Source organism: Perca flavescens, chromosome 13 (assembly GCF_004354835.1).
Source record: "Perca flavescens isolate YP-PL-M2 chromosome 13, PFLA_1.0, whole genome shotgun sequence".
Taxonomy (NCBI): Eukaryota; Metazoa; Chordata; class Actinopteri; order Perciformes; family Percidae; genus Perca; species Perca flavescens.
Window position 1 is genome coordinate 28957457 of NC_041343.1, and position 26711 is coordinate 28984167.

Consider the following 26711-nt stretch of genomic DNA (forward strand, 5'->3'; position numbering starts at 1 on the left):
CTTTAGAATAAATATTTCCATCAGAAATGTGTGGAAAAGTATAAAGTGTTATAAAAAGAAAATACCCTTGTAGTTAAGTACACTATTTGAGTAAATGTACTTCCACCACTGCCATTTACTCTTACTCTCTCTTAAGCTACTAGGTTTTAAAAGAAAATTCGGTAACTCGCAGCTCTAACTGAATTTCGAAGCCGCGACAATGACTCCTAATTTCAGATGGATGTAATTTGGGGTCTGATCCCGGAACAGAAGCCGACAGACTGCGCTCATCGTGCGCCTTTACGCGCAGACAGACTACTGCCGCTGCACACTAAACGAGCTCTCCTTCGGCTTCCTCTGGACTTAACCATGACCACGGCATGGAATTGGTCCGTTTCGGATCCGTACCGCCGCACCCAACATCCTCCGAGCCTGTCGGCTCCGAAAACAAACGCACAGCTCGCCTCTTCATGTTGCCACATAATTGCTGCAGATGAAGTGTGTGTGTGTGTGTAAACGCAAACTGACGTCTCACTCTTTTCTCATTCATAAAGGCGGTTACTCCTGTCAGTCTGAGTAGAGCAGAAGACCGGTGAGTTACTTGACTTCATCTACTTTGTGCGTTACAGGTTGGATGCGCTGTTTAGATAAGAATAAGTTGTTGATCAGGTCGGTTCCCAACAATTTTTATGAAAATAAAAGCCAAAGCTCATAAAACCACAAAACTTGTTTTAGTATTAAAGAAAACTTAGTTTTTTTATCCTGGTCTTAGTTTTTATACTGGTCTGATGTATTTCCTGTTGAAACTGGAAATGTTTTTTTTTTTTTTTTAAGTGGGTCACATTTTTGATCCTGTAGGTGCACAGTGAAAAGTTTTCAGGTTACAGATTAGATTTGGGATACACTTTACATTTGATAATCCTGTCAATTCAATTTATTTAAAGATGACATTTCAACTGATTTAAATGTGAAAGAAAAGATTAGACAGCAGCTAAAGTATACTGATGTTTTCTCTTTTCATGCCCTACTGTGTCGGCACACTGGTTAGATTTACTTATGTGTAAAGTTTACTTTGGTTTGCATTTGTTAGATTTATGACAGTGTGTTTGGACAGGTCTGACAATGAAGAGCAGGTGACAGTGAAAAAGGACTAATTCCCCTTTTGTCTGTCACTTGACCTTCCTGTTTGATGACTTAGTAGCCAAGAGTAAAGCCACGTGATCTTGACAAAAGAATAGTGCAATAGTTACTGTTATTGCACTCCAGGATAATAATTAGTTTGCATTGGTTTAAACTCTTAAATCTCCCATTGGCAATTACCTCAATAATACTGGTGCAACCTCTGATTAGGAATTGATTAAGAAATGTGATTGCACATGATTACACCATCTCAGCTGACTCGTGAAACAATCTACATTTCAAACTGAATTCCCATGCATCTAAAAACAAGACTAACATTTACAAATACAAAGACATATATTCAGGTGGTTTCGACTCTCAAGGGTGTAACTTTTAGTGTCACTTTGACTCATTCTTGAAAAGACGGAGTGGCCTCTTACTGTTGAATTGCCAAAATCCAGATGAGTAAAGCTCAGAGTTAAGGCCGTTTTATGGTTCTGCGGAGGCTCCACGCAGAGCTTTCGCCGTAGCCTACATAAATAGCCTGATGTTTATACCAGTGGGCAGTGTGTGACGCTGCAAGGTGTAGTTACATTTTTCGAGAGGTGCACGTCAGGCTACGGGGTCTGCGGGGGTACGCCGTCGATTCGACGCAGAAGTGTAAAACGGCCTTTAAAATGGTCATCTGAGTCACCTTCCGTTATAACCATGCACTCACATCTTTTAAAAGGCACCTTTCCTGCTCAGTTTTAGGTTCATAATTGTATTTTTACTAGATTATGTTTACATACTTTAATGTTTAAAAAAAACACTTGATTGCTCTGCAGTTGTATTCACCCTCTGCATGCAACGCTCCACTCTCTTTAAGCCCCCCCCCACTCGAAAAAAAATCCAATCTGCACTGATTGGTCAGAGTTTCCGTATCTCTGCATGCTCTGACCGTCTCTGTAGCCTACTCTCCATCATTGCAGCCAGGGCCTGACTATAACAGTGTATAGCAGCGCTGTCTACCGTGAAAAATCACCAATAAAACCTGCTAAGCCTACACAATCAGACATGTTCCAGCAGGAATGCGATCAGAAATTGGGTAGACCATGAATGCCTGAACCAAATTTTAATGGCAAAAATCTAGTAGTTGTCGAGATCATTCTATTTCGAACCAAACAAAATGTAGCCTGTGCGCTATGTAAAGTAAACTGATCACCAAAGTAAGTAGGATACATTGTCTTGAAACCATAAATTTTTGTACCAAATTACATGGCAATCTATTTAGGCTACTGTACGCTGAGATGTTTCACTCGATAGTTTAAAGTTTGACCTGCTGGTGGCGCTAGAGGAAAAGTGAGAATATCACCAAAGTTACTATGATTCATCCTCTAGGAACCATGAACGACTGGACCAAATTTCATGGCAATCCATCTAATATGTCTTGAGGTATTTCAGTCTGGACCAAACCAATCAACATGGCTATCTGCTAGGCTAATAGAAATACAGTTGACATGATGCTTGTTAAGGACAATGACAAAGAATAGAGGCTTTATTTACAACACCCGAAAAAGAAATCGAAATCGGACGGCTTCTGGCTCCAAAGCCAATATTGATTAAAGGTGATACCACACACAGCTGGCGAGGCATAACAAATATTTGAGCATCATTTTAGACCACAATTACTGAATGAAAGCATCTATAAAACATGCCAACAGACTGGACTTTCTCAGGACTTGACCTCTTTATTACTGTGAAACATCATTATACAGTTTTATAGGTTTATTGAAAGTAGCCTATTGTTAGTTGTTGTAGTGTGTGTGTTAGATTGCCAGAAGGACATTATCAGGAAGAAAGTCAGAGGAACCTGTAAGTTTATCAGGATCAAACAACAGCATGTTGTAATATAATCCATCTTTAGATGAAGAATATTTATATATTGTTATTAATATTTATTTATTTATTCCGGTGGTTATTTTTGTATCTTTCTATGATATGTGTGTGCTCCCAAAAGATAGACCTTTCGTTTGAAATTTAAGGTTAAATTAAAATCAAAGGTAGAAAATGAGCCTAGCTAGCTTCAAAGTTCAAATTAGCCATGCTAGCTTACACCTATCTGCACTAGTTAGCTACTATTAACCTACTGAATGCCTCTTAATTAGCAGGCTATTTAGCTATTTCTTTCATTGAATCCCAGTTCCTGCTTTCTCTCAGGTCAGTTGGCTAGCATTTAGCAGCTAGGTTACACCTCCCATGAGGTTTGACTGTTGACTGTTAGCTAACTGTTGAACGCTAACAAAGTATATTTATTAAAATGACAACTTTTGCCAGCAGTTACGCACAGAAGTGGGTAACAGTTTATCTTAAACATAAACTGAAAACAACACCATGTTCCATATAGCTATTTATTATGTGCTCAACGTTAGCAGCTAACCACACAAGCTACAAGCTAAGCAGTACTGTATATTCGACTCAACTTTGCCATGTTTTTTCCAAGCTATGGCTGTTTGCGCATAAAGAAGGACAGAAGGAGTGTTTGATACATTTCTGTGGACAGTTTTAAGAATTTTACTTAACAGGGACTCTGTGTCTTTACAGATACATCGTGTTGAGTTTTTAAGCTAAGCTAGCAGTATGCAACACCAGTTGGTCTGTAGGTAAACCACTTTGATCCAGACTGAAATATCTCAACGATTGGTTGGATCGCCATGATATTTCGTACAGGCATCCATGGTCGCCAGATGAAGAATCTTATTGACTTTGGTGATCCTCTGACTTTTCCTCTAGCGCCACCATCAGGTCAAAGTCTTTATTTGTCCTTCAGTTTATGACCAAATGCATGCAAAAACTAATTCCCATCAGCCTGGAATGTACTTTGTGTTAAGTACAAATTAGTAAATGTTAGCATGCTAACACGCTATCCTAACGTGTTGAACACGGAAAACATTATACTTAACATCAGCATGGTATCCTCATTAGGAGCATGTTAGGTTGGTGGCAGAAGCCTCAGTAGTGGAAATCTGAGACTATCTGCATGGCTTTATGGAATTAGACTAGATTTTTGGTGGTTTGGGTGAACTGACCCTTTAATATCTTCTGTCCAGATAAGCAGCACAGAGGCAAACACCAGGAACAGCACACAGATTTCCAAAAGACCAAAATGAGCGGAGATAACCCAGCCCAGCACCTGGATGCCATCCCTCCAGACACGCTACGTAAGGTACGTGTCACCTGAGGAGCTGCTGCTGTTGTTGTTGTTGTTGTTTGTTTAAATTCTGCCAACCCCAAGTGTAGACGAGCCACAGTCCGTATTAAATCAGACCCCACAGCATGAAACTCACAAATTTTGCAACTATAATTGAACAGCAGTTTAAAAAGATGTCTGATATGATGTGTGAGTTTTTAAATTGGGCAAAATGCTCCAAAAAAGACAAAGTACTTTTACAAAAAACATATTCAGGCTTTTTTTTTTTTTTTTTTTTTTTTTTTTTTTTTTTAAGTGAAAACTTAAGAGACTTATATTACAACCAAATTAACTAAGTACATTTACTCAAGTTCTGTACTTAAGTATAATTATGAGGTACTTGTACTTTACTTAAGTTTTTCCATTGTATGCTACTTTATTGTATTTATTATACAAAGTGTATTAATATTTCACTTTGCTACAATTCCGAGACAAATATTGTACTTTTTAGTCCTTCATCTGACAGCTTCAGTTACTTTGGAGATCAAGGTTTTACATACAAAAAATGTGTATGTGTATGAAGATTGAACTACCCAACAGTATAAAAAAGTAGTTAAAATAAGCTTCATTTTTACCAGCTTCAACATGCTGCATATGTAATAATAATTCAACAACATAATGTCCCACTGACAGGAGTTATTCTGCTGCCTAATGAGTACTTTTAATTTTGATACTTTTTTTTAAACTTTTTGTTGCAAATACTTTTGTACTTTTTGTAGATTTTGAGCTTGAAGTGGAGTACTTTTATCCTGAGATATTGCTAGTTTTACTCAAGTGAAAAATTTGAATACTTCTATCACTGACCAATGGATACAAACAACTATAGTTAGAATTCAGACTAGTGCTGTCAGTTAAATGCATTATTAACTGCGTTAACGCAAACCCATTTTAACGGTGTCAATTTTTTAATCGCGAGATTAACGTCCTTTTTGGCCCAGCAAACTTTGTAGTTTTTTTCACATGCTGTTGCAACAACTAGTAACATTAGAAAAACTACAACACCACACCGGATCTAGCTAGACCGGAAACTAAACAACAGACACGCCGCACACACTTGTTTGGGCTTGTGAGCCGGCCAAAGAGTAGCAGGCTAACGTTATGCTTTGAGTGGATGGCGAGCGTGAGCGCGAGATGCCAAAATGGATGCCAATAAGATTCTGAATGGTAAACGTTTACTTTTAAAAAGTTGCCAAATGGTTCCATTGACAAGACCAAACTGATCTGTGTGTTTTGTGGTTGTAAACTGAGCTATCATCGCAGCACATCCAGTCTGAAATACCACTTGATGGCCGAGCACACAGCTGATGGCTGAGCACACAGCTGATGGCCGAGCACACAGCTGATGGCCGAGCACACAGCTGATGCGAATTCTCCGCCCCCTCGTCAAAGCCAGGCGACAAAAGCACAAAGCAAGCCGATCCACTTTTCCATGTTGATAAGAGCATTAAAATGAGAAAAAATAATGGGACAAAAAGAAATCAAGGGACATTTAGAATAGATAAAAATGTGCAATTAATTGCGAGTTAACTATGACATTAATGCAATTAATCGCAATTAAATATTTTAATTGTTTGACAGCACTAATACAGACACAACAGCTATTGACAGGCAGTATATCCCCTTATACACAACCACACATGGAGACATTATTTCACGCCAACTGGGTTAAAACAAAAAGTACAACTTTCAGCAGTGTTTCTTAATTCACATTAAAAGCTGGCTGTCAGTTTGATTGTGTAAAACCTTTATTTTAGCGTCATTCATCACTTTCCGTCCCTGTGATTGAAGTCTTGTTACTCAAAGTGAGAAAAAACTGTTTTGGGAAGTCAGTGCTGTTGCTGCGAGGATTCCCAGATTAGGAAGGGGCAGAGTTTATATTAGTCTGACTCATCAATAAGGAGGGTCAGTCACAGGATCATTCAGTGACAGATGAACACTAATAACATGACAATATTACAATAGCATAATCCAGTCCTGCTTTATGATCACAAGTGCATCAGAAGTCCCACCCAACACTCCTCTTTATTACTTGAAAGCCTCCTGCATATTTTAGTCTTAGTCAGCCGTGTTACTGCATTTGCTCAAGTACTATGTACTTCACTGGAGTAATTTTATTTTAAGATACTTAACAAGCCACCACATTTTACATGGATATATTGGACTTCTTACTTTGTTACATTAATCTGCCAGTTTGTTACTTTTCAGATTCAGGCTACTAATACAAAATGTAACTATAACAACTACTAAATTATGATATACAGTATATGTCAGAATAACAACTGTAAGTGAGTGAACTCAGATGAACGCTCAAAAATAGCCCCCACCCTTACACTGAACAAAGTAAATCAACACTGTTCTGCTCATCTACCTCATGTATATTTCAATCTTACAATTACAATATTGTTATTAATATATTACCACTGCACTGAACTGCCTTTTACTATAGTTATATTTAAATCTTAAATCTCAGACTACACTCATATTGCACTATTCCTTCCCTCTTCAATTGTTATTGTATATTTTTTGTAAATTCTATTGTAGTGTTATACTGCATAGTTAACAGTATTTTTTTTACATTTCTTACTGTCCTTTCTGTTTTTTTGTCTTTATATGTTAAAGTGATGGTTTGGAGTAATTTCACCCTAGGGTCCTTTGCAACATGACCTCGAGCCAAACACCCCCCCAGAAGCTTTTTTCACCCGGGTCGAACATTGGGCGAGTTAGCGTTATCAGTTGAATAGCTTAGCGCAGGGGCTAATGGATCCAAGAGTGTATCTTACATTGCCCCACTTATAATGCCCGAAATGATACCAAACTTCTACACTAGTACAAATAGGTTATGTACTCATAAAACCAGCTGATTTCGGGCATTATTAGTGGGGTAATGTAAGATACACTCTTGGATTCATTAGCACCTGCGCTAAGCGGCTCAATCAGCAATGTGTGAACTTGCTTGTCAAAGGCTTGAATGTAACGGACATTCAAATATCTGTAAAAAGTCCGGACGCTAGCTTCAAGTCAAATATTTGTGTGCTGCTTTCACCGCTGGTTTATTGTTACAGCAATATCGCGAGAATCCATCTGCCGTGCAAGGTGAATATACAGCAGTGATCCCCAACCAGGGGTAGTTGTACCCCAGGTAGGGCTGGACAATATATCGATATTATATCGATATCGTGATATGAGACTAGATATCGTCTTAGATTTTAGATATCGTAATATCGTGATATGACATAAGTGGTGTCTTTTCCTGGTTTTAAAGGCTGCATTACAGTAAAGTGATGTACTTTTCTGAACTAAGACTGTTCTAGCTCTTCTATTATTTTCCTTTTCCCCACTTAGACATTATGTCCACATTACTGATGATTATTTATCTAAAATCTAAGTGTGAAGATGTTTTGTTAAAGCACCAATTATCAACCCTAGAATATCGCTGCGATATCAAGGTATTTGGTCAAGAATATCGTGATATCTGATTTTCTCCATATCGCTAACCCTAGGGGGTACTTCTGTAGTTGCCATGGGAAACATAAGCTTGTAGAGTAGCCCATAATTTATCCACATATTAACATTGAGTCAACTGTAACACCTGAACACTACATTGTTGTTATTTTGTTGTAATTTAGCAAGAGTAGACTAGAAGTTTAAACAGGTATGGTTAAAAGTAATGAATAAATGTTAGAAATAAAAAAAAAATCTAAAAGTAATGAATAAATGGTAGAAATAAAAAAAAAAAACAGGTTTGAGACCAAACAGGTTGGGATCCTCTCAGAGTCATGATGGAGGAATGAAGTCAGTCACGCCTTCGATGGCGTAAAAGCAAGCATGTAAGGACATGAAACAGGGAGGAGAGATAAGTATATGAGAAAAGGAGGTGAAGAAAGAGTTTAATGCTGCAGAGATAAAGTGTTTTAAAAAAAAAACTAAAAAACAAAAAAAGCCTAAGAAAACTCGCCCCTGGCTGTAACTCATGAGAGAGAATAAGAGAGGAAAGGTGTATGTTTGTATCCACGCGTTTTGTTAGTGTCGGCAGAGACAGGCTCCAAAACTGATCCTGGTCTTGGAAACAGGTTTAACTCACTATTGGTATTAACAGTGAAAAAAATTATAACAATAAAACTTTACAGATATATTTTATATTAAAGTAAGGTACTATGTAGGTGCGATCACACCTGTACGCCATGCTGCAGAGCACTATGTTTTTATGTAGAAATATGAATGCAGTTTGGTATGTTACTGTGTGTAAAAACGGTGTTGCTCTGACTTTGAAGGAAGTGGAAAAAAACAGGAAGATGAATGTGAATTGTTGCTGGCACTCCAGAGTATCGTAACATGCCGTATCAGCCAGGCCTCTTCCTGCAGAACATTCCTCTGTAACACTTCATTTAACGGAAATGTAGGAGCGACCAAACACAAACATGTCTTTTTATTTCTTTTTTATATATTTCTATTGTGCATATAGCGTACATCAGTGTTTTCCCTGGCTTTGTGCAAGAGTTAGGTGTGCTTATTTGCAATTTCCCCCATACATTTTGAGTCTGTTTGTGGGATTTGGCATATTTTGTCCAGTGTGTCTCTTTTTGGTCATTTTTGTTTTGTGTGGGGTTGTTTTGCGTCTCTTTGTGGTAGTTTTGCGTCTCTTTGTGGTAGTTTTGCGTCTCTTTGTGGTAGTTTTGCGTCTCTTTTTCACATCATTTGTGACCGTTCTTATCACCCTGTGTGTGTTCTTATCACCCTGTGTGTGTTCTTATCACCCTGTGTGTGTTCTTATCACCCTGTGTGTGTTCTTATCACCCTGTGTGTGTTCTTATCACCCTGTGTGTGTTCTGTGTGTTGGAACATTGGAAAAGCCAGAGCTGATAATAAATAAATAACACTCAAAATGCTTAAAGACAAAACTTGCTAAAGAAGTCCATCCACAGTCATTAGATCTGAGAAAAGTCTTTTAGTGACATTAATTCGGTTTAGGTGCTGCCCAACATGGCTCGAGTGCCACACCTAAACCTTATACTGGCTTATGCATACGTTGAATGTAACTCCAGGTCATAAATGTTTTGAGCGGTTGCCACCTTCAACAGACCACCAGGGGAGCTTAAAACTGAAGTACAGGGTATAAAATATCTAAACTCTCAAAAGAGGGACACATCATTTGTAGGATTTGTGAATCAAACTCCTTACATTTTGTCTGTTTTCCAGACCGACGAACAATCTGTCGACCAGGTAATATTTTACACATTATATTTAGCATCTAGCGAAAAGATTAAAACTTAGGTTTTAATTTCAGAATCAAATCCTGCCTTTCGTTCGAATCTCGAAAGAGGCTGGTTGCTGCCACTTTTATGTCTGTACACACACCATGGTGATGTTTTATGCATGTGTGCTTTGTCTCAAAGATACATGCACTGGTGCAGCATAACTTAATAATATTGATAATGTTAATAATGATACCTTAATCCAACCCTAGACCTGACGCTAACAATGAAAGGTAAAGGTTACACACAGGAAAGAAGCACACTTCAATAAACCCCAGCGGCTGTCTGCAGGTGTTGGTTTGATGCTGGAGGTTTTTGCAGAAACGCTGCCATCTTGTGGATGAATGATGTCAAATCTGTTTTGTCTCGGTCACTACTTCTTTTTGTATTATTTTTAATTTAGGATTTTTCCTGGCTCAGAATGGGTCTTTGGGGGGAGGGGATGACGCACGGCAGTAAGCATGATTGGTCCAAGTACAGATAATGAGTAACCGGTCTCTGTTATTCAACAGAAATCTATGATTTTCCAAACAGATTTGTTGTTGAGATGTACATGGTTCTTAAAAATAAAAAAATACATCCTGAAACACGTGATGTTTTGAATATGGAGAAAGTTTTGAACAATAGAGGAGAATAATAAATACATAAATAAAGACATTTGAACCATGAATGTATGCATGAAAATGTACCATGAAATGAAGTGTTTGACGCTCAAGATTGATGAGGGAGGACCCCCAGACCCCTCTGTTATAATGTCTCCTTCCCCCTCCCCCCCCAAAATGTTGAAACCAAACCTACTCCCCTTGCATTTATGTCAGAAAAGTCCATTTTGTCCATGATATTTTTTGTGTGTCTGCAGGTGCAGCAGTACCTGAAGCCATTCCAGCTATCTCAGGCGAAGCTGCTGGAGGTTTCTGCCCGGCTGAACCAGGATATGGTTCTAGGTTTGGGGAAAACCACTCACCACAAGGCAGCCGTCAAGATGCTGCCCACCTTCGTCAGGGCCACACCAGACGGGACGGGTAGGTTCATATTAATATTTGATTATTAACTTCATATAAGTTAATCAGTTGCACATATTCTTCATACTGCGAACATTTGTACAATCTTTAGTTAATATTTTGCACATTCCATCTTCTTTGTTTTAAAACACTGTGCAGCTCTTTTTATTTAAAAAAAACAGATAGGTTTTACAAATTTGTAATGTAAAATCTAAAATGTATGTTCCGTGATTCTTGATTTTTGCCGTACTTCTTTATTTTTCTTTCCTCTTAGTATGTTTATTGTGACCGCTATGCACCAAAATATCAAGGCACGTTCCTTGTTTGTTTAAGTGATTTCAGATTCTGCTTTAAATATATATATTTATAATACAACAACTTCAAATGTCTAGTTTTTGTTTACTATTTACTATTACTATATTTTTGGGGGGTTAAAACATACATACACGATGCAAACATCTTTAATATAAATCAAGCTAAGACATGATTGTTTATTCCAGAGGGTCCAACTGCAGAACTCACATCTGGGGCCACCAAAGTCTAAAATCAAACTGGCTCCTAATTTTAGGGTTAACTCCTTTTCTTCCACAATAAGAGGCTGACAAAAAACAAAATCAGCTGGAAGTGGAATAAAAAATCCAAGAAAGCCACAAAAAGAGCATAACGTAGTGTTCAGGTGTTACTGGGGAAATACAACTTTATCTTCAGTCTTTAATAAAGACATTTGTAATTTTTCATTTTAACATTAGCAAGGTTTGAATAAAATAGAGTAACTTATTCTGCCCTGGGTTTCCCCTCCTCCTTAAAGGAATACTCTTATTTTTATTTACAGTAATATTCTCCAAAAAAGACATCAGTCAAAGATAAGACAATAGCGCACAAAAGCTCTTTGTAGGAAAGACACACAAATAACAATATCAATTTGTTTTAACCACCAAAATAACCAGTACCAGTATCATTATTTGCTCTTTGCTAGATTAATTTAAATGCATTAATGCAGAAAAAAAGCACATGTGCATCTAGTCTATATCCACGATCTTCCACTTGCAGGATTCTTCCGGTGATGACCGAAATTCCGCCGGATGTCCCTCTTTTCGGCCGGATATCCGTTACCTTCCGCCTCCTTTGTGTTGTAACTTTAAACTGTGGTGGATTTGTGAGGACTATGGTTAACTGCTCCGCAGATCTCTGCAGGGTAAATCCAGACAGCTAGCTAGACTATCTGTCCAATCTGAGTTTTCTGTCGCACGACTAAAACAACTTTTGAACGTACACATGTTCCACCAAAACAAGTTCCTTAGCAAAGGCTTTCCTTTGCAGAGGCACCGTGGCTCCGCCCGGCGCTTAGCACCACCCAAGACAATTGTGATTGGTTTAAAGAAATGCCAACAAACCAGAGCACGTTTTCCTCCCTTCCCGGATATAGCCTGACCTTCCTTCGCAGCGCTGTGGAGGAGGGCAATGCGAGACTAATGTGCACCTACACCCCTTGATCAGCCAATCCACTTCCTTCCTCCCGGCAGAGAAAGGCGACTTCCTGGCGTTGGATCTCGGTGGAACAAACTTCCGAGTGCTTCACGTCCGTGTGGTGGAGGAGGAGCAGAAAGTGCTGAAGATGGACAGCCAGATCTGTGCCATCCCGAAGGAAATTATGCTGGGAACTGGAGAACAGGCGAGTCATACAGACAAAAAAGTCAAATCAGCTGTCACTATTCCGAAATGTTAACTTGGCTGTTGCTGAGTTTGTGTGTCTGAACAAAGATCATTTGTGATGGAAGAAACTCCGTTTTCTAACGCCGCTGTACAATCGGGGTGTTTTGTTTAGATTACCTGATAGAGTAAGGTGAATTTAAGTGATTCCCATTCTTCAGTATAACTTAGTTATCTTGCATTGCTTGAGTGTTCAAGTTTATGAAAATGTGTCTGTCTGTCTGTCCAGTTGTTCGACCACATCGCCGCCTGTCTCAGTGATTTCCTCGTCTCTCAGAATCTGAAGGGACAAACTCTTCCTCTGGGCTTCACCTTCTCCTTCCCCTGCGAACAAATAGAAATAGACAAGGTGTCTCTCGCACACACACACACACACACACACACACACACACACACACAGACTACACATTTTAATCTTGGTTAGGGTCAACCAAACTTTACAGAAAAAAAAGTACGATTTAGGTTAAGAATAAGAAAATGTTGTTTTGTATTGTATATTAAATGTTCTCTCTACACAGAGCATCCTGATCCGTTGGACCAAAGGCTTCAACTGCTCCGGAGTGGAGGGCAAAGATGTGGTGACGTTACTGAGAGAGGCCATTCACAGGAGAGGGGTCAGTCTGAAATACTGAGGCTCATATGGTGATAGAAAAAAGAAATAAGACCTAAAGCAATATGATGGACACAAGAGTGAAATGTGAAGTCATGTTAAGAGCTGCAATGATAAGTCAGTAAATTAGAAAATGAATTGGCAGCTATTTTGATAATCGATTAATCGTCATTTTTCACACTAAACGTCGTCTGGTTCCAGCTTCTCAAATGTTTTCTATCATTGTAAACCAGTGGTGGAATGTAAGAAAGTACATTTACTCAAGTACTGTACTTCCACTACACTTCAGAGGGAAATATTCTACTTTTTACTTCTCAGTATAGTTACTGTTAGCTACTGAGGTGGTTTAACCCAGAGTAGACTCGCCTTGCCAGACCATCCACACCATCTTGTTTCTGATTAAAAGCATTGTGACACTCTGTGAGAGACAGATGGAGCACAATGTGTGTGTAGGCAGGTTATTTGGTATACAGATTATAAGAAAGAACATAAACATACCTGTCTCTCTCTGTCTCTCTCTCTCTCTGTCTCTCTCTCTCTCTGCAGGACTATGATATAGGCTCAGTTGCCATGGTGAATGACACAGTGGGCACGATGATGAGCTGCGGCTACAAAGACCAGAGCTGCGAGATCGGCATGATCATCGGTAAAGATTTATTTGAATAAGTACACCTTCAGGATGTCTTTAGATACCCTGTTACAAGTACAAGTCCTGCATTTAAAATCTTACTTACTTAAAGTACAAAAGTATTTGCATCAGAATGTACTTCAAGTAAAAGTACCTGTAATGCAGAATGGCCGATTTCAGATGCATACAGTATATATTACTGGATTTGAATCAGGGATCCATCTATGTGTATCATAATATATTTGTTATATTTTGTAATAATAATCTGAAAGTTGTATGAATAAAAGTAGTGGGGTAGAAGTATAAAGTAGCATAAACTTGAAATACTCTCAGAAATGTACTGAAGAACAGTACTTGAGCTAATGATGCCTAGTTACATTCCCCCATATAACATATGTATCTTTACATATGAAAATTCTACCCAGACCCATTTATAAATGTATTTTCTTCCTTCAGTAGATATAATATAGCTAATGACTAACTAATTAAAATGGCTAAATAACTAGTGAATTTAAACTCTATTCTTCCCTGAAAAGTGAAGAGAAATTAAATTAAATTCAAACTAAACTTAAATCCATTAATGGGATCCGAACTCATCGCTATAGACAGCACTGACAAACTGGAGAAGTGTTTTTGTAAAAGGCAAGGATCATTGGCGTAAAAATTGTGTGACCAGCGCCTTTTTAAAAATGATTTAAGTTAATAGGAATAATATCAGCATTATCAATTATTCTCAACAGTATGTCGTGTGGCACGCTTCTTATGTTTAGATAAGGAGGGTAGATCTAATATCGTTGTTTATCAAATACATGAGTTTTTTTAAGTGGCCTTTAACAAACTCCATTTCCCATAAGCCCCGGAACTTTGGGGGTTAAATGGCATAGATACGTGTCATGGATGTGGATGAAACTGAAGCTGTATCTCTGTATTGTCACGACATAACCACAACGCTGGGAAAACGTGATATTCGCTTTATGTTTAGGGGCTTCCACAGTTTGGCTGCCTGTGGATTTAAAACTAAAGAGCGAAACACTCGGTTTGCCACTAGTGGTGGGCGGATCGATCCAAATATCGATAAAATCCATACCAACGTTGGTACTGATATTGATCAATACCAGGGTAATCTGATCGATACTTTAGTTTTAGTTTCTCTCCAGTACGTTCCATCAGAGAGGCGACCTGGCTGACTGTGTCAGTGCCGCTCCTGTCCCAGCGCGGAGCAGGCACCCTTTGCTCCTCCTTCCCCCTCTTGTGATTTGATGTTGTACCGTCACGTGACTCAGCGGCGCCAGGCAGGCAGGCAAACAGCCCGGCCCGTCAGTGGCGGCCAGCAGTGCACACACACAAGCAGGACAGAGACGGAGCAGAAGAATGGCAGAGAGGAAGAGGAGCGCTGTGGGGCTAGATTTTCAGGCCGAAAATTCATCAACGGCAAGCTGTATAGGCGAGGCTGTGAGATACAGTGTTGACACAACAAATTTATACAAGCATATGGAAATTCTGTCCTGGGTTTTAACTTATTAATAATCCAAAGGAAAAATCACAAAACCACTTAAAGGTCATGACAATTCATTCAGATTTAGCAATTTGATGATGCAAGGTATCGTTATCGGCGATACTGGCCCTGTATTTACTTGATATCGGATCGATACCAAATTTTGCAGTATTGCTCGCCACGATTTGCCAGGCTACATGTGAAGGGGATGGGCCTACCTGTCTCCTTGGCTCCACTGCCGCTTCGCAACCTCTTCTGACCAGCCCAGTCCTTGGTCCCGCACAATCAGCCAGGCCTGTTCATTTGTAGACATTTAAGACGCAGATATTAACATTTACACAACTAGATGGGGGAAAATAAATTAACTCGACTGTCCTCCCAGTCTCCCCGCCACACCCACCCTCAGCCTGACAACCAATAGGAAGATAGGAACGACACAAAGTTATCTTTATTGTTGAAACAACAAAGGTTTCAACTGAAAATAACAACGGCTGCAGCGGAGCCGATTTATCTGCAGATATGGAAGAAAAAAAAAAACTTGAGTAACGGAATGAAAGAAATGCTGAATGAGAGATTTCATTGAGTTACAGAAGCGAGACAGGAAGTGACGTCAGGACTTTGTCTCTCCATGCTTACACTGATCATAGATGGACAGAGAAGAAGAGGCATGTGAGAAGTGTGTACGTATGCCTAACACGATGATTAGTATATAACTTTAATACACTGTAGCTGTAGCAGTAACTGGTTATGTTGAAAACCAACCACATTACCCAGGAGGCTGTTCTTCACTCTTACAGCCAATCATGGAAAACAGCATACTCTCAGGTGTTACGGATCTTTACAGAACAAATTATTTCTTGCCTAACAGGCATAATGTGTTTTACCTGGTGCACAGGAGAGGCTCCTTGACACCGTGATCACATTAGATATAATGAGGGTCGTGTTGTGGCGGTGAAACGTCCCCTTTTCGCCGCTCAAATTAGTTTTCTCCCTGGAATATGAAGCAAGCTCCCTCGGGGAAATGTTTACAGCACCCCTCTATGTGTGTGTTTGTGTTGGAGAGACTGAAATAAAAGGCGGTGGAGAACGAGCAGGAAGGTTTTAATGTTGTGAATTTATTTCTGACTCCAAATTCCTTAAATGTCTACAGCAGATCCAGATGCATGAGCCGTTTCCTAATTTAATAACCTGCATCATAGTACTGATAGGTTAAGAATCGGTGCTCTTGCAAGACTTCAAGACTGCAGCATTACATTCTAATTAAAAACAATTACCGGTAGAAGACTGTGTGACTGTGTGACTGACCAGCTGGTGTCCCCTTGCTGCAAGATTATAAAAAGAGACAATGGAGACAATGGAGATAGATTTTTTTGGTGTCATTGAGCAAAACTTCCATAGAAGAAACTACACTTCTGCACCTCCTCTTGGTTCTGTTTTCAGGTGTTAGTAAATCTAGCACGTGGCGGGAGACTTTGGCCAATTACAGGTCATTTCAGAGAGCCAGCGTTACTATTGGCTGTTCTAGAAAAGCAGGTGCACGTGCACGCCACTTCAGATGGTGAAAGCCAGATTCAATGGTGGAAAATCCTGCAGAAAGAATTGCTGTTCTAGCATTGGCAACAACTACCTACACTGCAAAGCAAGACAGACTTTCACTCAAAGAGAGTCCGACAACAAACAGGATAAATGTGTCAGTATCGGTGAAAGTAGAGATATTTCACTCAATAAGTGAAAGCTTGTACCTGAAAAAAAGTCAGAGGAGTCAGTACGATTCATCCTGAGGGGAACATGAAAACTGTACAGAATCACAACCCAGCGCTAGCGTGGCTATAACGAGCCGATAGATTTGTACTAAACGTCAGACCCAGATTTGATGTTACAACACATCCAAAATCAGAAAATGGTTTTGAATTTTGCTTCTCACCCCTTTTTTGTGTGATTTTCAAACAGATACATTCCTAAAAAATGAACGAGATCATAAAGAATAACTAACATGTTGCAGAATTCCAGTGTTATTATTATTATTATTATTATTATTATTATAATTTCACACTACTACAATCTCCCCTTCACGCTTCTCTTCTCCTTTAGGGACGGGAACCAACGCCTGCTACATGGAGGAGATGAGGAACGTGAGGCGTGTGGAGGGCGAGGACGGGCGGATGTGCATCAACACGGAGTGGGGGGGCTTCGGAGACGACGGCTCCCTGAAAGACATCCAGACGGAGTTTGACGTGGAGGTGGACGAGACGTCTATCAACCCCGGCGTCCATATGTACGTAGGACGGATCATTAGCAAAATGTCTTCAGTGCAAAATTACAAACAACTTTAATAATTACATATAGTTACAATATTGTCTGCTTCCAGCTTCTCACGTGTGAGGATTGGCTGCTTTTCTCCACATTTTGGACTTTTGGAAAACATCTTGTAGACTAAATAATCAATTAACAACAACAAAAATCATGTTGTTCAGAGCTGACTTGTTGTCATGTGTACACAACAGGGCTGTAGTCAAGTCCAACTTTGTCAAGTCCAAGACCAGGACTAGTTGAGTCCAAGTCATGACAGAGTCCAAATGAGAGAGAGTCAAGAAGGAGAAAGAAAGTATTAAATTAGGCCATATTATTTACTTTAAGTATAACCATTTTCCTCAAATCACATATAGCTGAAGTGCAACTTCACATTTTAGATGTTTTTTTCTTTTTATTCTGGTGTAGCAAGAACCTTCTGGACTACCGATAAAAAATGTAACAAAGAACAAAGCAACAGGTGTCACTAAAAAACTGGCATGTTCTCATTCTTGAAGTTTTTACGTGTCGTGAAGAATCCATAGTACAAAGTGCTTGTTGACATTGTGTCTGTGGCCAAAATGAAAATGATTGAAGCCTGATGATTAAGGTACATGACGCAGCCAGGCGTATACCAGGAGAACAACAATGCCCGTTCTAGATGGAGTTTTTTTTTGTATTAAACTAAAACCTGTTTTCTGAACAAGCTTGCTTCATTAATGGTTTTGTTTTGAAGGAGGAAGTTACTTTAGAGAAAAAGCATATAGTGCTAGACTCGGTCGAGACCAACTAGAATATTTGGCGAGTCCGAGTCCAAATACCAACGAGTCCAAGACAACAGAAAAGCATCTCGAGTACTACAGCCCTGGTACACCAACACCTGAATACCCATAGTGGTTATTCTTCACACACTGATTTAGAAAATAGTATCACTAATGCTTATCAATTTCAATTTTTACAGATTTCTCAGAAAGATACCCAAGGTTCTTCTTTTTTTAACAGACCAAAGGCCTTTGCACACCCGGGGCATGACGAATAAACAACACAGAAACACAGTTCTTACTTTTATTTTATTAAATGTATTTATTTTATTTTCTCCTGTAGCTTTGAGAAGATGATCAGCGGCATGTATTTGGGAGAAATCGTTCGGCTGCTGCTGGTGAGGCTGGCGGAGGACAACCTGCTGTTTAGGGGACGGACATCGGAGGCGCTGCGGACCCCGTTTACATTTGAGACCAAGTTCATCTCTGAGATTGAGGAGTGAGTGTCCGATGACGCTTTAGAAATCAATCGTTCACCTTGTCTTTTGGTTCCAAACGGTGGTCTTGAGTTGTAAACTTTCTGATCTGGCACTGAGAAATGATCGTTAAAGGGAAACTCATTTGTTTTCAACTTTTGTCAACATATATAATATATAATATATATAATAAATTGGGCTGTGTGTGTGTGTGTGTGTGTGTGTGTGTGTGTGTGTGTGTGTGTGTGTGTGTGTGTGTGTGTGTGTGTGTGTGTGTGTGTGTGTGTGTGTGTGTCTTAAATAACTCATAAACCGTTCCCCCGATCTACTTCACACTTGGTTTCCTGGGTACCCAATGAACGTGGGGCTTGTAATTTGCTGCAGTTTGGACAGCATTGGATAGTATATATTATACAGTAAGTCAGGAGTAGGCTTTACAGTGGGGTTGCATATTAAGAGCTTTGGGGTCCTTCTGTAAGTAATTTTGGGGTACAAGGGCACTGGAGAAAGCTTGAAGCAGCATTACCACAGGCCAAGCAGTCGGCCCTTTCCAAACAGGCACATTTTGAACAGACACTGTACTAGTTTATATTGATTCTAATAAGATTTTTTGGCACAGATTCTTGAGATCCCTTTATCTGCCCTGGAAGTCCGAACCAGGCCTTTATTTCAGATGATTATATCTACAACAGAGATCAAGCCTGAACACCAACCCCCTGTATGTCTTTACTTCCTGTCTGTGTGTCTGGTTCAGGCAGGACGACGGTCTGGTAAACACCCGGAGGATTCTGACCGAGTTGGGATTGGAAAGGGAACCGGTCGACTGCGCCGTCGTACGTCTGGTCTGCGAAACCATCTCCCAGCGCTCCGCCGATCTCTGTGCCGCTGCCCTGGCAACCATCGGCAACCGTATCCGTACCAACCGCGGGCTGAGCCATCTGAAGACCACCGTGGGGGTGGACGGGACAGTCTACAGAAAACACCCCAAGTAAGCACTGAGGAAAATACAGATGCAGTGAGAACGACATTTTGTCAAGATTTTTCTTTAAAGTCTGTATGTAAAAGTGCATCTTTAAAAAGTTAAGAGTTGAAATTTAAATCACAAATGATGTTTTTGGTTGCACTTTATGGGTAACACTTTACTTAAACACTTTTTTTTTTTAAGAAACTTTTTTTTGGGGATTTTTCCCCTTTATTTCAGAGTGACAGTGGATAGACAGGAAAGGTGGGAGAGAGATGGGGGATGACACGCAGCAAAGGGCCGCAGGTCAGATTCGAACCCGGACCGCTGCAAAGGACTCAGCCTACTAGGGCTGCTCCCTCTTAGTCGATTAGGTCTTAGTCAACTTAGATTCCTTAGATAGAACGTACGAGCACATCTCTGGTAAACACAAGAATTAAAGTGGTGCTTTTGGCATGACTCTTTGCGGAGAAACTCAGATTTACAAATCTGTCGATTAAATCAACTAATCGATTAGTCGATACGATTGAATGAGTGTTGGTCGACTAAGAATGTCTTTAATCGAGCACAGCCCTACAGCCTACATGGGGCGCACGCTCTTACTAGATGAGCTAGAGGTCGCCCCAAACCCCCCCTATTTATCAATCATTATAATTATGATAAGAATAATAATAAGCTTTATTGATACAGCACATTTTGTCAAGATTTTTCTTTAAAGTCGGTGTGTAAAAGTGCATCTTAAAAAAGTTAAAAGTTGAAATTTAAATCACAAATGATGTGTTTGGTTGCACTTTATGGGTAACACTTTACTTAAACCCCCCTATTTATCATTAGTTATAACTATGTTGATGATGATGATGATGATGATGATGATGATGATAATAATAATAATAATAATAATAATAATAATAATTATAATAATAATAATCTTTATTGATACAGCACTTTTCAAAAAAAAGTTATAAAGTGCTTTAAGCCGCCTACACACGATTAGCGATTTGCTCTCTAACCAATAATTGTAACAGAGAGAAAATCATCTGGTATTTACTGAAAAATGGCGTCTGGTTATGTTGACAAACTCTCCTGTCACTGAATATGGAGACGTAACGTAAAGCAGGAACACATTCTATCATTTGGTTTGAACTTTTGTGGCTTTCTACAAAGTCAAATTATCACTGAGCCGGCAATGAGAGAAAAAAACAGCCACTATGTAAATGGACCGAGAGGAGGAAGTCCTGTTTGTTTTTTCCCTTTTTTTTTTTTTTTTTTTTTTTTTTAATTCTTTCTCAATTTGGTGAAGATGATAAACCATATTTATCTGTACACATCAACACACTTCCTGTCTTTCTGAGAAAAACTGCATGACCACATACCATGAATCATTGCTTAAACTTCTCCTCAGTTTTATTTCCTTCCGTGAGTTTAAGGACACATTTCTGCAGAAGATGTTGCATTCAAAGCATTTTTTCATGATAATGACAGTGTGCGATATACATATGCTACTTTTCTTTCTCTTTCTGCGCTGAATATTTTCTCTCGTCTAAGGGTGTGAATCAGTGGTGTAGTCTGTATTGTATGTATTGTAGTGGGTATACTGTACTATATATATATATGTTGGGGGGGCCATATCATAGTGGGGGGGTCTGGGTGTCATGAGGCGCTACCGCCTCAACATTATTATATATTGCTACACATGGTTTTCATCAACAGATTCAAGCAGTCAGATGAATATGAACTCCTCGTTTTATCGCATCTGCTCTTAAAAAAAAGACATTTCCTGAATGTAGCGCAGTCTGATCACAGCAGACAACAGACAAAAACAAGTAGTATCAGTAGGCAATAATCGATTATGGTCTTTTTTCTTCTTCTTTCTTTTGTAATTAAGTATTGCCATAGTTGTTAAAATAATTTAAAAACCCCACAAACCTTACATAACCCAAATGAGTGTAAAAACCATGTAACATACAGTATACAAAGACTATTTGACATACATAAGCAGAGCTTGTGAACACAAAGAACATAAAACATAAAGAATGTGAGAAAAAGAATGACTAAACGATACAGGGGACAGTTTACAGTGTGTGTGTGTGTGTGTGTGTGTGTGTGTGTGTGTGTGTATGATGAGAGTTTTTGTGATTATAGTATGAAATGTTGTGAGACGAGGTACTGTGCTGTAGATATGAGAGGGAGTGGGTAAGAAGTTTTGAGTATGTCGGGTTAGGTGAGGCTCACCAGAAGGAAGGGAGTGAAAAAGAAAGAAAAAAGAGAGAAAAAAGATTGATTTCAACACTCCTACAGACTACGCAATATTATTTTTGTGTTTTGAGACGGTCCTACTTTTCCTTCTCTTTCTGTGCTGAATATTTTCTCCTCTTTCCCGTTCACTCTCTCACCTGCCCTCCCTCTTCTCCTCCCTCTCCTCCTCCCTCCTCCCGTAGGTTCAGCGAGAAGCTCCGGGCGACGGTGCGCCGCCTCGCCCCCGAGTGTGACATCACCTTCCTCGTCTCGGAGGACGGCAGCGGGAAGGGCGCTGCCATGGTGACGGCCGTGGCTCAGCGGCTGGCTCACCAGTCCCGGCTGTTAGAGGACAGCGACGGTGAGGTCAGGGAGGAAGAGGAAGAGGAAGATGAATAAAGAGTGGAGAGAGGATGCAGATGGTACCCAACATGTCTTGTTCTTATTCAGCACATTTTGTTAATATTATATTATTTAAAGCTATAGTGTGTAGTTTCTGTCGCCCCCATGAGGAATTCTAAGTAATGACAACCAAACTGTCGGCAAATCCACATGATACAAGCCTTCCATGGCCGCACACAGCCCCCCTCCCCCCTCCACACAGCTGCTAGTAGCCAAGGAGGACACGGAGGATTAAAAAAACATGATGGACTCTTCAGAAGAGTTCATTATCTTCACTCGAGTTTCTGTTGCCAGACGCCACAATCTTCTGAACATAGTCATACTGAGAAATCCAGAGAGAGTTGTGTGGAGCTGATAGTCTTACTTAGCTTTGTAGCAACTCATTTGGCAACGGCTTGAATGTAACGGACGTTCATTAATATCAAAAAGTTATGCACTAAAGCTTTAATATTATATTTAAGTTAGTTTTGCCCCTCTAAAACAGTGAGTCAAACTTCAGCTACTGTTTTCATTTTACTCTTACAAACTCATTTTAATGGCATTTAAATATTTTGGGCCCTATCTCGCACCCGGTCCGACGCCAGTGTCTTTGCTAGTTTATGACCGACGCAGTTGTTAATTTCCCGTCCAGCGCCCACGGCGTTTAAATAGCAAATGCACCTGCTCCCATCTGTGCACCCATGGGCGTGCTGGTCTTACAGGGAGGTGTGTTCAGGTACATTCTTGGCGTATTGCTATCTTGAGGCAGCAGGAAGTGATCGTGCCATTGACCAACAAAAACCTGGTCTAAAGTCAATAACGCAGCACTTCAGTGTTATTTTAACAGCAAATTAGTAAAATGCGCCTAGGCTCGTGCACAGGGCTCATGCACACTATGCTTGTTACACACACAGGGACACGCAGCAGCACACACACATGCAAAAGATTACAAATAAAAATATTACGGTGCAAATCCTCCATCATAACAGCAATGTGCCAAGGTACAACGCGCCTGGCTTTTAAAGGGAATGGGAGATGACACTCTTTTACGCCTAAAACACACCTATGATTATTGAAGACACTTTGGAAGTACAACCCTTTGGAACCATGCGCCTGGACTTTTCTTTTCTGCCGTCAAACCAGCAAAAGTGGATTTGGACACGCCCTAAACACACCTGCAACATGCGCTTCACACTGTGCCCTTAGATCATTAAAATAGGGCCCTAAAGGTTCCCTGTGGAGGTTTAGATCTCTAAGAGTGCTACGGTGCTGTTTTTCAAAAAGTCCAAATATGGGCAACGGGGGTAGGGGAGCTGGAATGAGGAAGGAGAAACCACATTGGTTGGAAGTGTCATTGGTCATTTTCACATACCGCCACACAGCCTTCATACCTAAACTATACTGAACAAATCTAAACTATACTTGGATTTTTACATTATTTTTGTATAAATGAAATGAAGTACTTTGATTTCTTTGGTATTTAATTTACTGGATTATCAATTTTTAAATAAAGAGCTATTTTATGGGAGATGTGTTATATTCTGTGATTGAAAGTTATTATTCCATATCGCCTCCAGTTATGATGAAATTGGTGATGGCGCTTGCTTTCCATATTAATGGTAGGCATGTAAACACTTGTAACGTAACCCTACTTGAAATCATTTTTCATTCAGCACTTTTTTAGGACATTAGGCCTACCTCTAAATTAAAAAAATATAGATTCAATTATTATCATTTTTTATCCTGAAAAAAGGCTTTCAGCAAAATGTGTCTGCTCATTCTCCACTCAGTCAGAGATCAATGTTCAAAGAGACTTCTAAGTGTAAGAAAATCAACCTGAGACAATGAAAGTAAAGTTGTTGTCTGCCAAATAAAGTTGTGCCTATCCTGCAGCTCTCAAGCTTTAACGCTTTATTTTTTTTATGAGCACTTTAAATGCGTGTGGAGGAAACTACTGACCATTGGAGCAGCCTTCTAGTGGCTGTTAGTGGAAGTGCAGCCCACTTCACTTTTCCTTCAGCTTCAACATTCAGTCTGGTTGGTGCTGATTAGTGGCAACAGACAAAACCAAGTTCCAGGATATCTGCAACAAGTATCAAATACCAGAATTTACTTCAGCTTCAACATTCAGTCTGGTTGGTGCTGATTAGTGGCAACAGACAAAACCAAGTTCCAGGATATCTGCAACAAGTATCAAATACCAGAATTTACCAGAAATGTTTTCTGTTGTGGAAGGTTTAAACGTTCCCTTGCACGTTGTGTTGTCTGCCCAACAGATCCGTCCACAGCACTCACCTACCAATATCACTACTAGAGAATTAAGGCCCAAAATGTTGATGAAACTGCCCCTTTTAACACTTCCCCCATTACATGTTATTACTGGGCTTGTTGATTCTTGCCCTGCAGCACATTTTACAAATAATAATAAAGATTCTTATCAATAAAATCGGATTTGACTAAAATTGAGTGTGGTACATGAAAAAAATGAAAGCACCTTTTCTCATTATAGCTAGACAGGCAGGCAGGGTGACAGACAGATATATATATATATATATATATATATATATATATATATATATACAGATATATATATACAGACAGACAGACAGACAGACAGACATCCTGCGTGTAAGCAAAACCTCTAGTTTGTGGAAATAAAAAAGTTAGGCCCCTTGGCCCTGCTTTCCTAGATGCGATCTTGTGAAACGTTTGTGTCTTACAACTGTTTGCTGCAAATTAGTTTAGACAAGGTGCTTTTATTTTAGTATGAACTCCAAACCTCCAGTTTGTTAAGTTCTGAAAACTTTTTCCTCCCTCCCCTGTCCAGTGAAACCATTTTGATGTGTTGATGTTGAATGTTTGTGATAAACTGATAAGAACAATGTGTTGAGAATTTTATAAATAAAGTCTTTAAAAGCCTATCAGCATAAAATGTTGTCTTATAATTATGAACTGTCTACTTTAAGTTTTAATTTATAATGCCCATATTGAATGCAGTTTTTTTAAACTTTATCCTTGCATTTTAATTGTTTACTCTTTATTGTCCATATTTAATTTCTCACTTTATCCGGACATTGGACCTATTTGCACAAACAATACACACACACACAATCACACACTGCTGTAAACTATACAAAATTTTATTTAGTATATATTGTCCATGCTATTCATTGGATATAAATGTGAGTATGTGTATGTTGTGTGTGATGTCTTTAAGCTACTGGGATCTTGAATTTCCCTGGGATACAGTATTTATGAGACAACTTTGTTATTTGTTTTGTCCCAAAGTTAGATAAAAGGAGCTCAACCTTCAACACCTACAGCAGTAAAATGCAACATACACATGAATGCAGCAGGAATATTAATCCAGAAACATCAGATAGAAGACCCAGGAAGGTCTGACAGGGAAAAAAGCAACTTGATTAATTTTAATTGAACATTTAGCTGATAAACAATTTGACATTTTACTTAGTAAATGCAGGACTTTTACTTATTGTACTGTATGGGGTATTGTTATAGCAGTAAACTCCACAAGGAAACTGGCAGCAGTGGAAAGTATTGTACATTTAATCAAGTACTGTACTTATTATTATTTTACAATATTGAGGTAGAGGCCTACTTTTACTTTACTTGTGTATATATTGTTAATGTTTCTTTACATGTAAATGATCCGAATACTTCTTCCAACACTAAAAAAAAATCAACCTGAAGCTTTGAAAATCTCATTGAGTTGAGTGTATATTTCATAGACAGTGCGAGGGGAAACATTCATTTATGAGCCTAAAATCAACTCCAACAAGGGCTGACGTCACTCGTTTTGTTTCCCACGAGTCTCTGTTGATTTGTGACCTTGAGATTAGACAAAATCATAACAGATTGAATCGGTGAGACAAAGTAGAGCAGAGAGAGAGAGAACACGAGACTGGAATAATTATAGCTCCTTCTACATTAGTACAAAGCCTGGTGTGAGTTTTAGCTGAGGCCTGTCACTACATGAATGCCATGCTTGCTGCTGCTGCTGCAGCCTCATGGAGGTGGGGGGGTTATTTCAACAGACACGTGCGTCCTCCCCCTACTGGAGGAAACTGGTAACAGCAGTTTATATATTCTCACAACAGGATACATGAGTCCTGTGAGTGTGATCACGTTTCTCTATAAAATCAGCCGCCCAAGCTGCAGCTAAACAGGCTGCGCTCACATTTCATCTCAGGTCCAATATTTGCACCACGAAGCCTTGGTTTAACAGCTTCTGTGTGTACCCCGTGTGTGATATATATATATATATATATATATATATATACACACACACATGTACACAGACTCATTGCCTTTATTGCACACTGACTGATCATGCTTACATTATTTATGTATAGAAATGATATATAAATTATACTGTATAAATGATATATACATATATATAGGCCTACATATATTCACAGACTCATTGCAGATCATACATAAACTATATATATATATATATATATATACACATATGTACACAGACTCACTGCCTTTATTGTACGCCGACCGATCATGCATATACAGTATATATATATATATACAGTGGTGTGAAAAAGTGTTTGCC

At 39.3% G+C, this 26711-nt stretch overlaps 1 protein-coding gene across 3 annotated transcripts; it reads left to right on the plus strand.

Moving 5' to 3' along the window:
- Positions 1-252: 252 nt before the first annotated feature.
- LOC114567138 (hexokinase-2) lies at positions 253-22274 on the plus strand. Of its 3 annotated transcripts, none has more exons than XM_028596086.1 (11): positions 253-571; positions 4188-4303; positions 10439-10601; positions 12104-12252; positions 12520-12639; positions 12809-12904; positions 13447-13546; positions 17115-17298; positions 18417-18572; positions 19304-19537; positions 21949-22274. In XM_028596086.1, exons 2-11 carry the CDS (start codon positions 4244-4246, stop codon positions 22142-22144), a joined length of 1458 nt encoding a protein of 485 aa, XP_028451887.1. In that variant the 5' UTR covers positions 253-571; positions 4188-4243; the 3' UTR covers positions 22145-22274. The 3 variants fall into 3 exon arrangements, with proteins under 3 accessions (XP_028451887.1, XP_028451888.1, XP_028451886.1); XM_028596087.1 differs by lacking the exon at positions 253-571 and adding an exon at positions 2898-2952; XM_028596085.1 differs by lacking the exon at positions 253-571 and adding an exon at positions 3767-3846.
- Positions 22275-26711: the final 4437 nt, after the last annotated feature.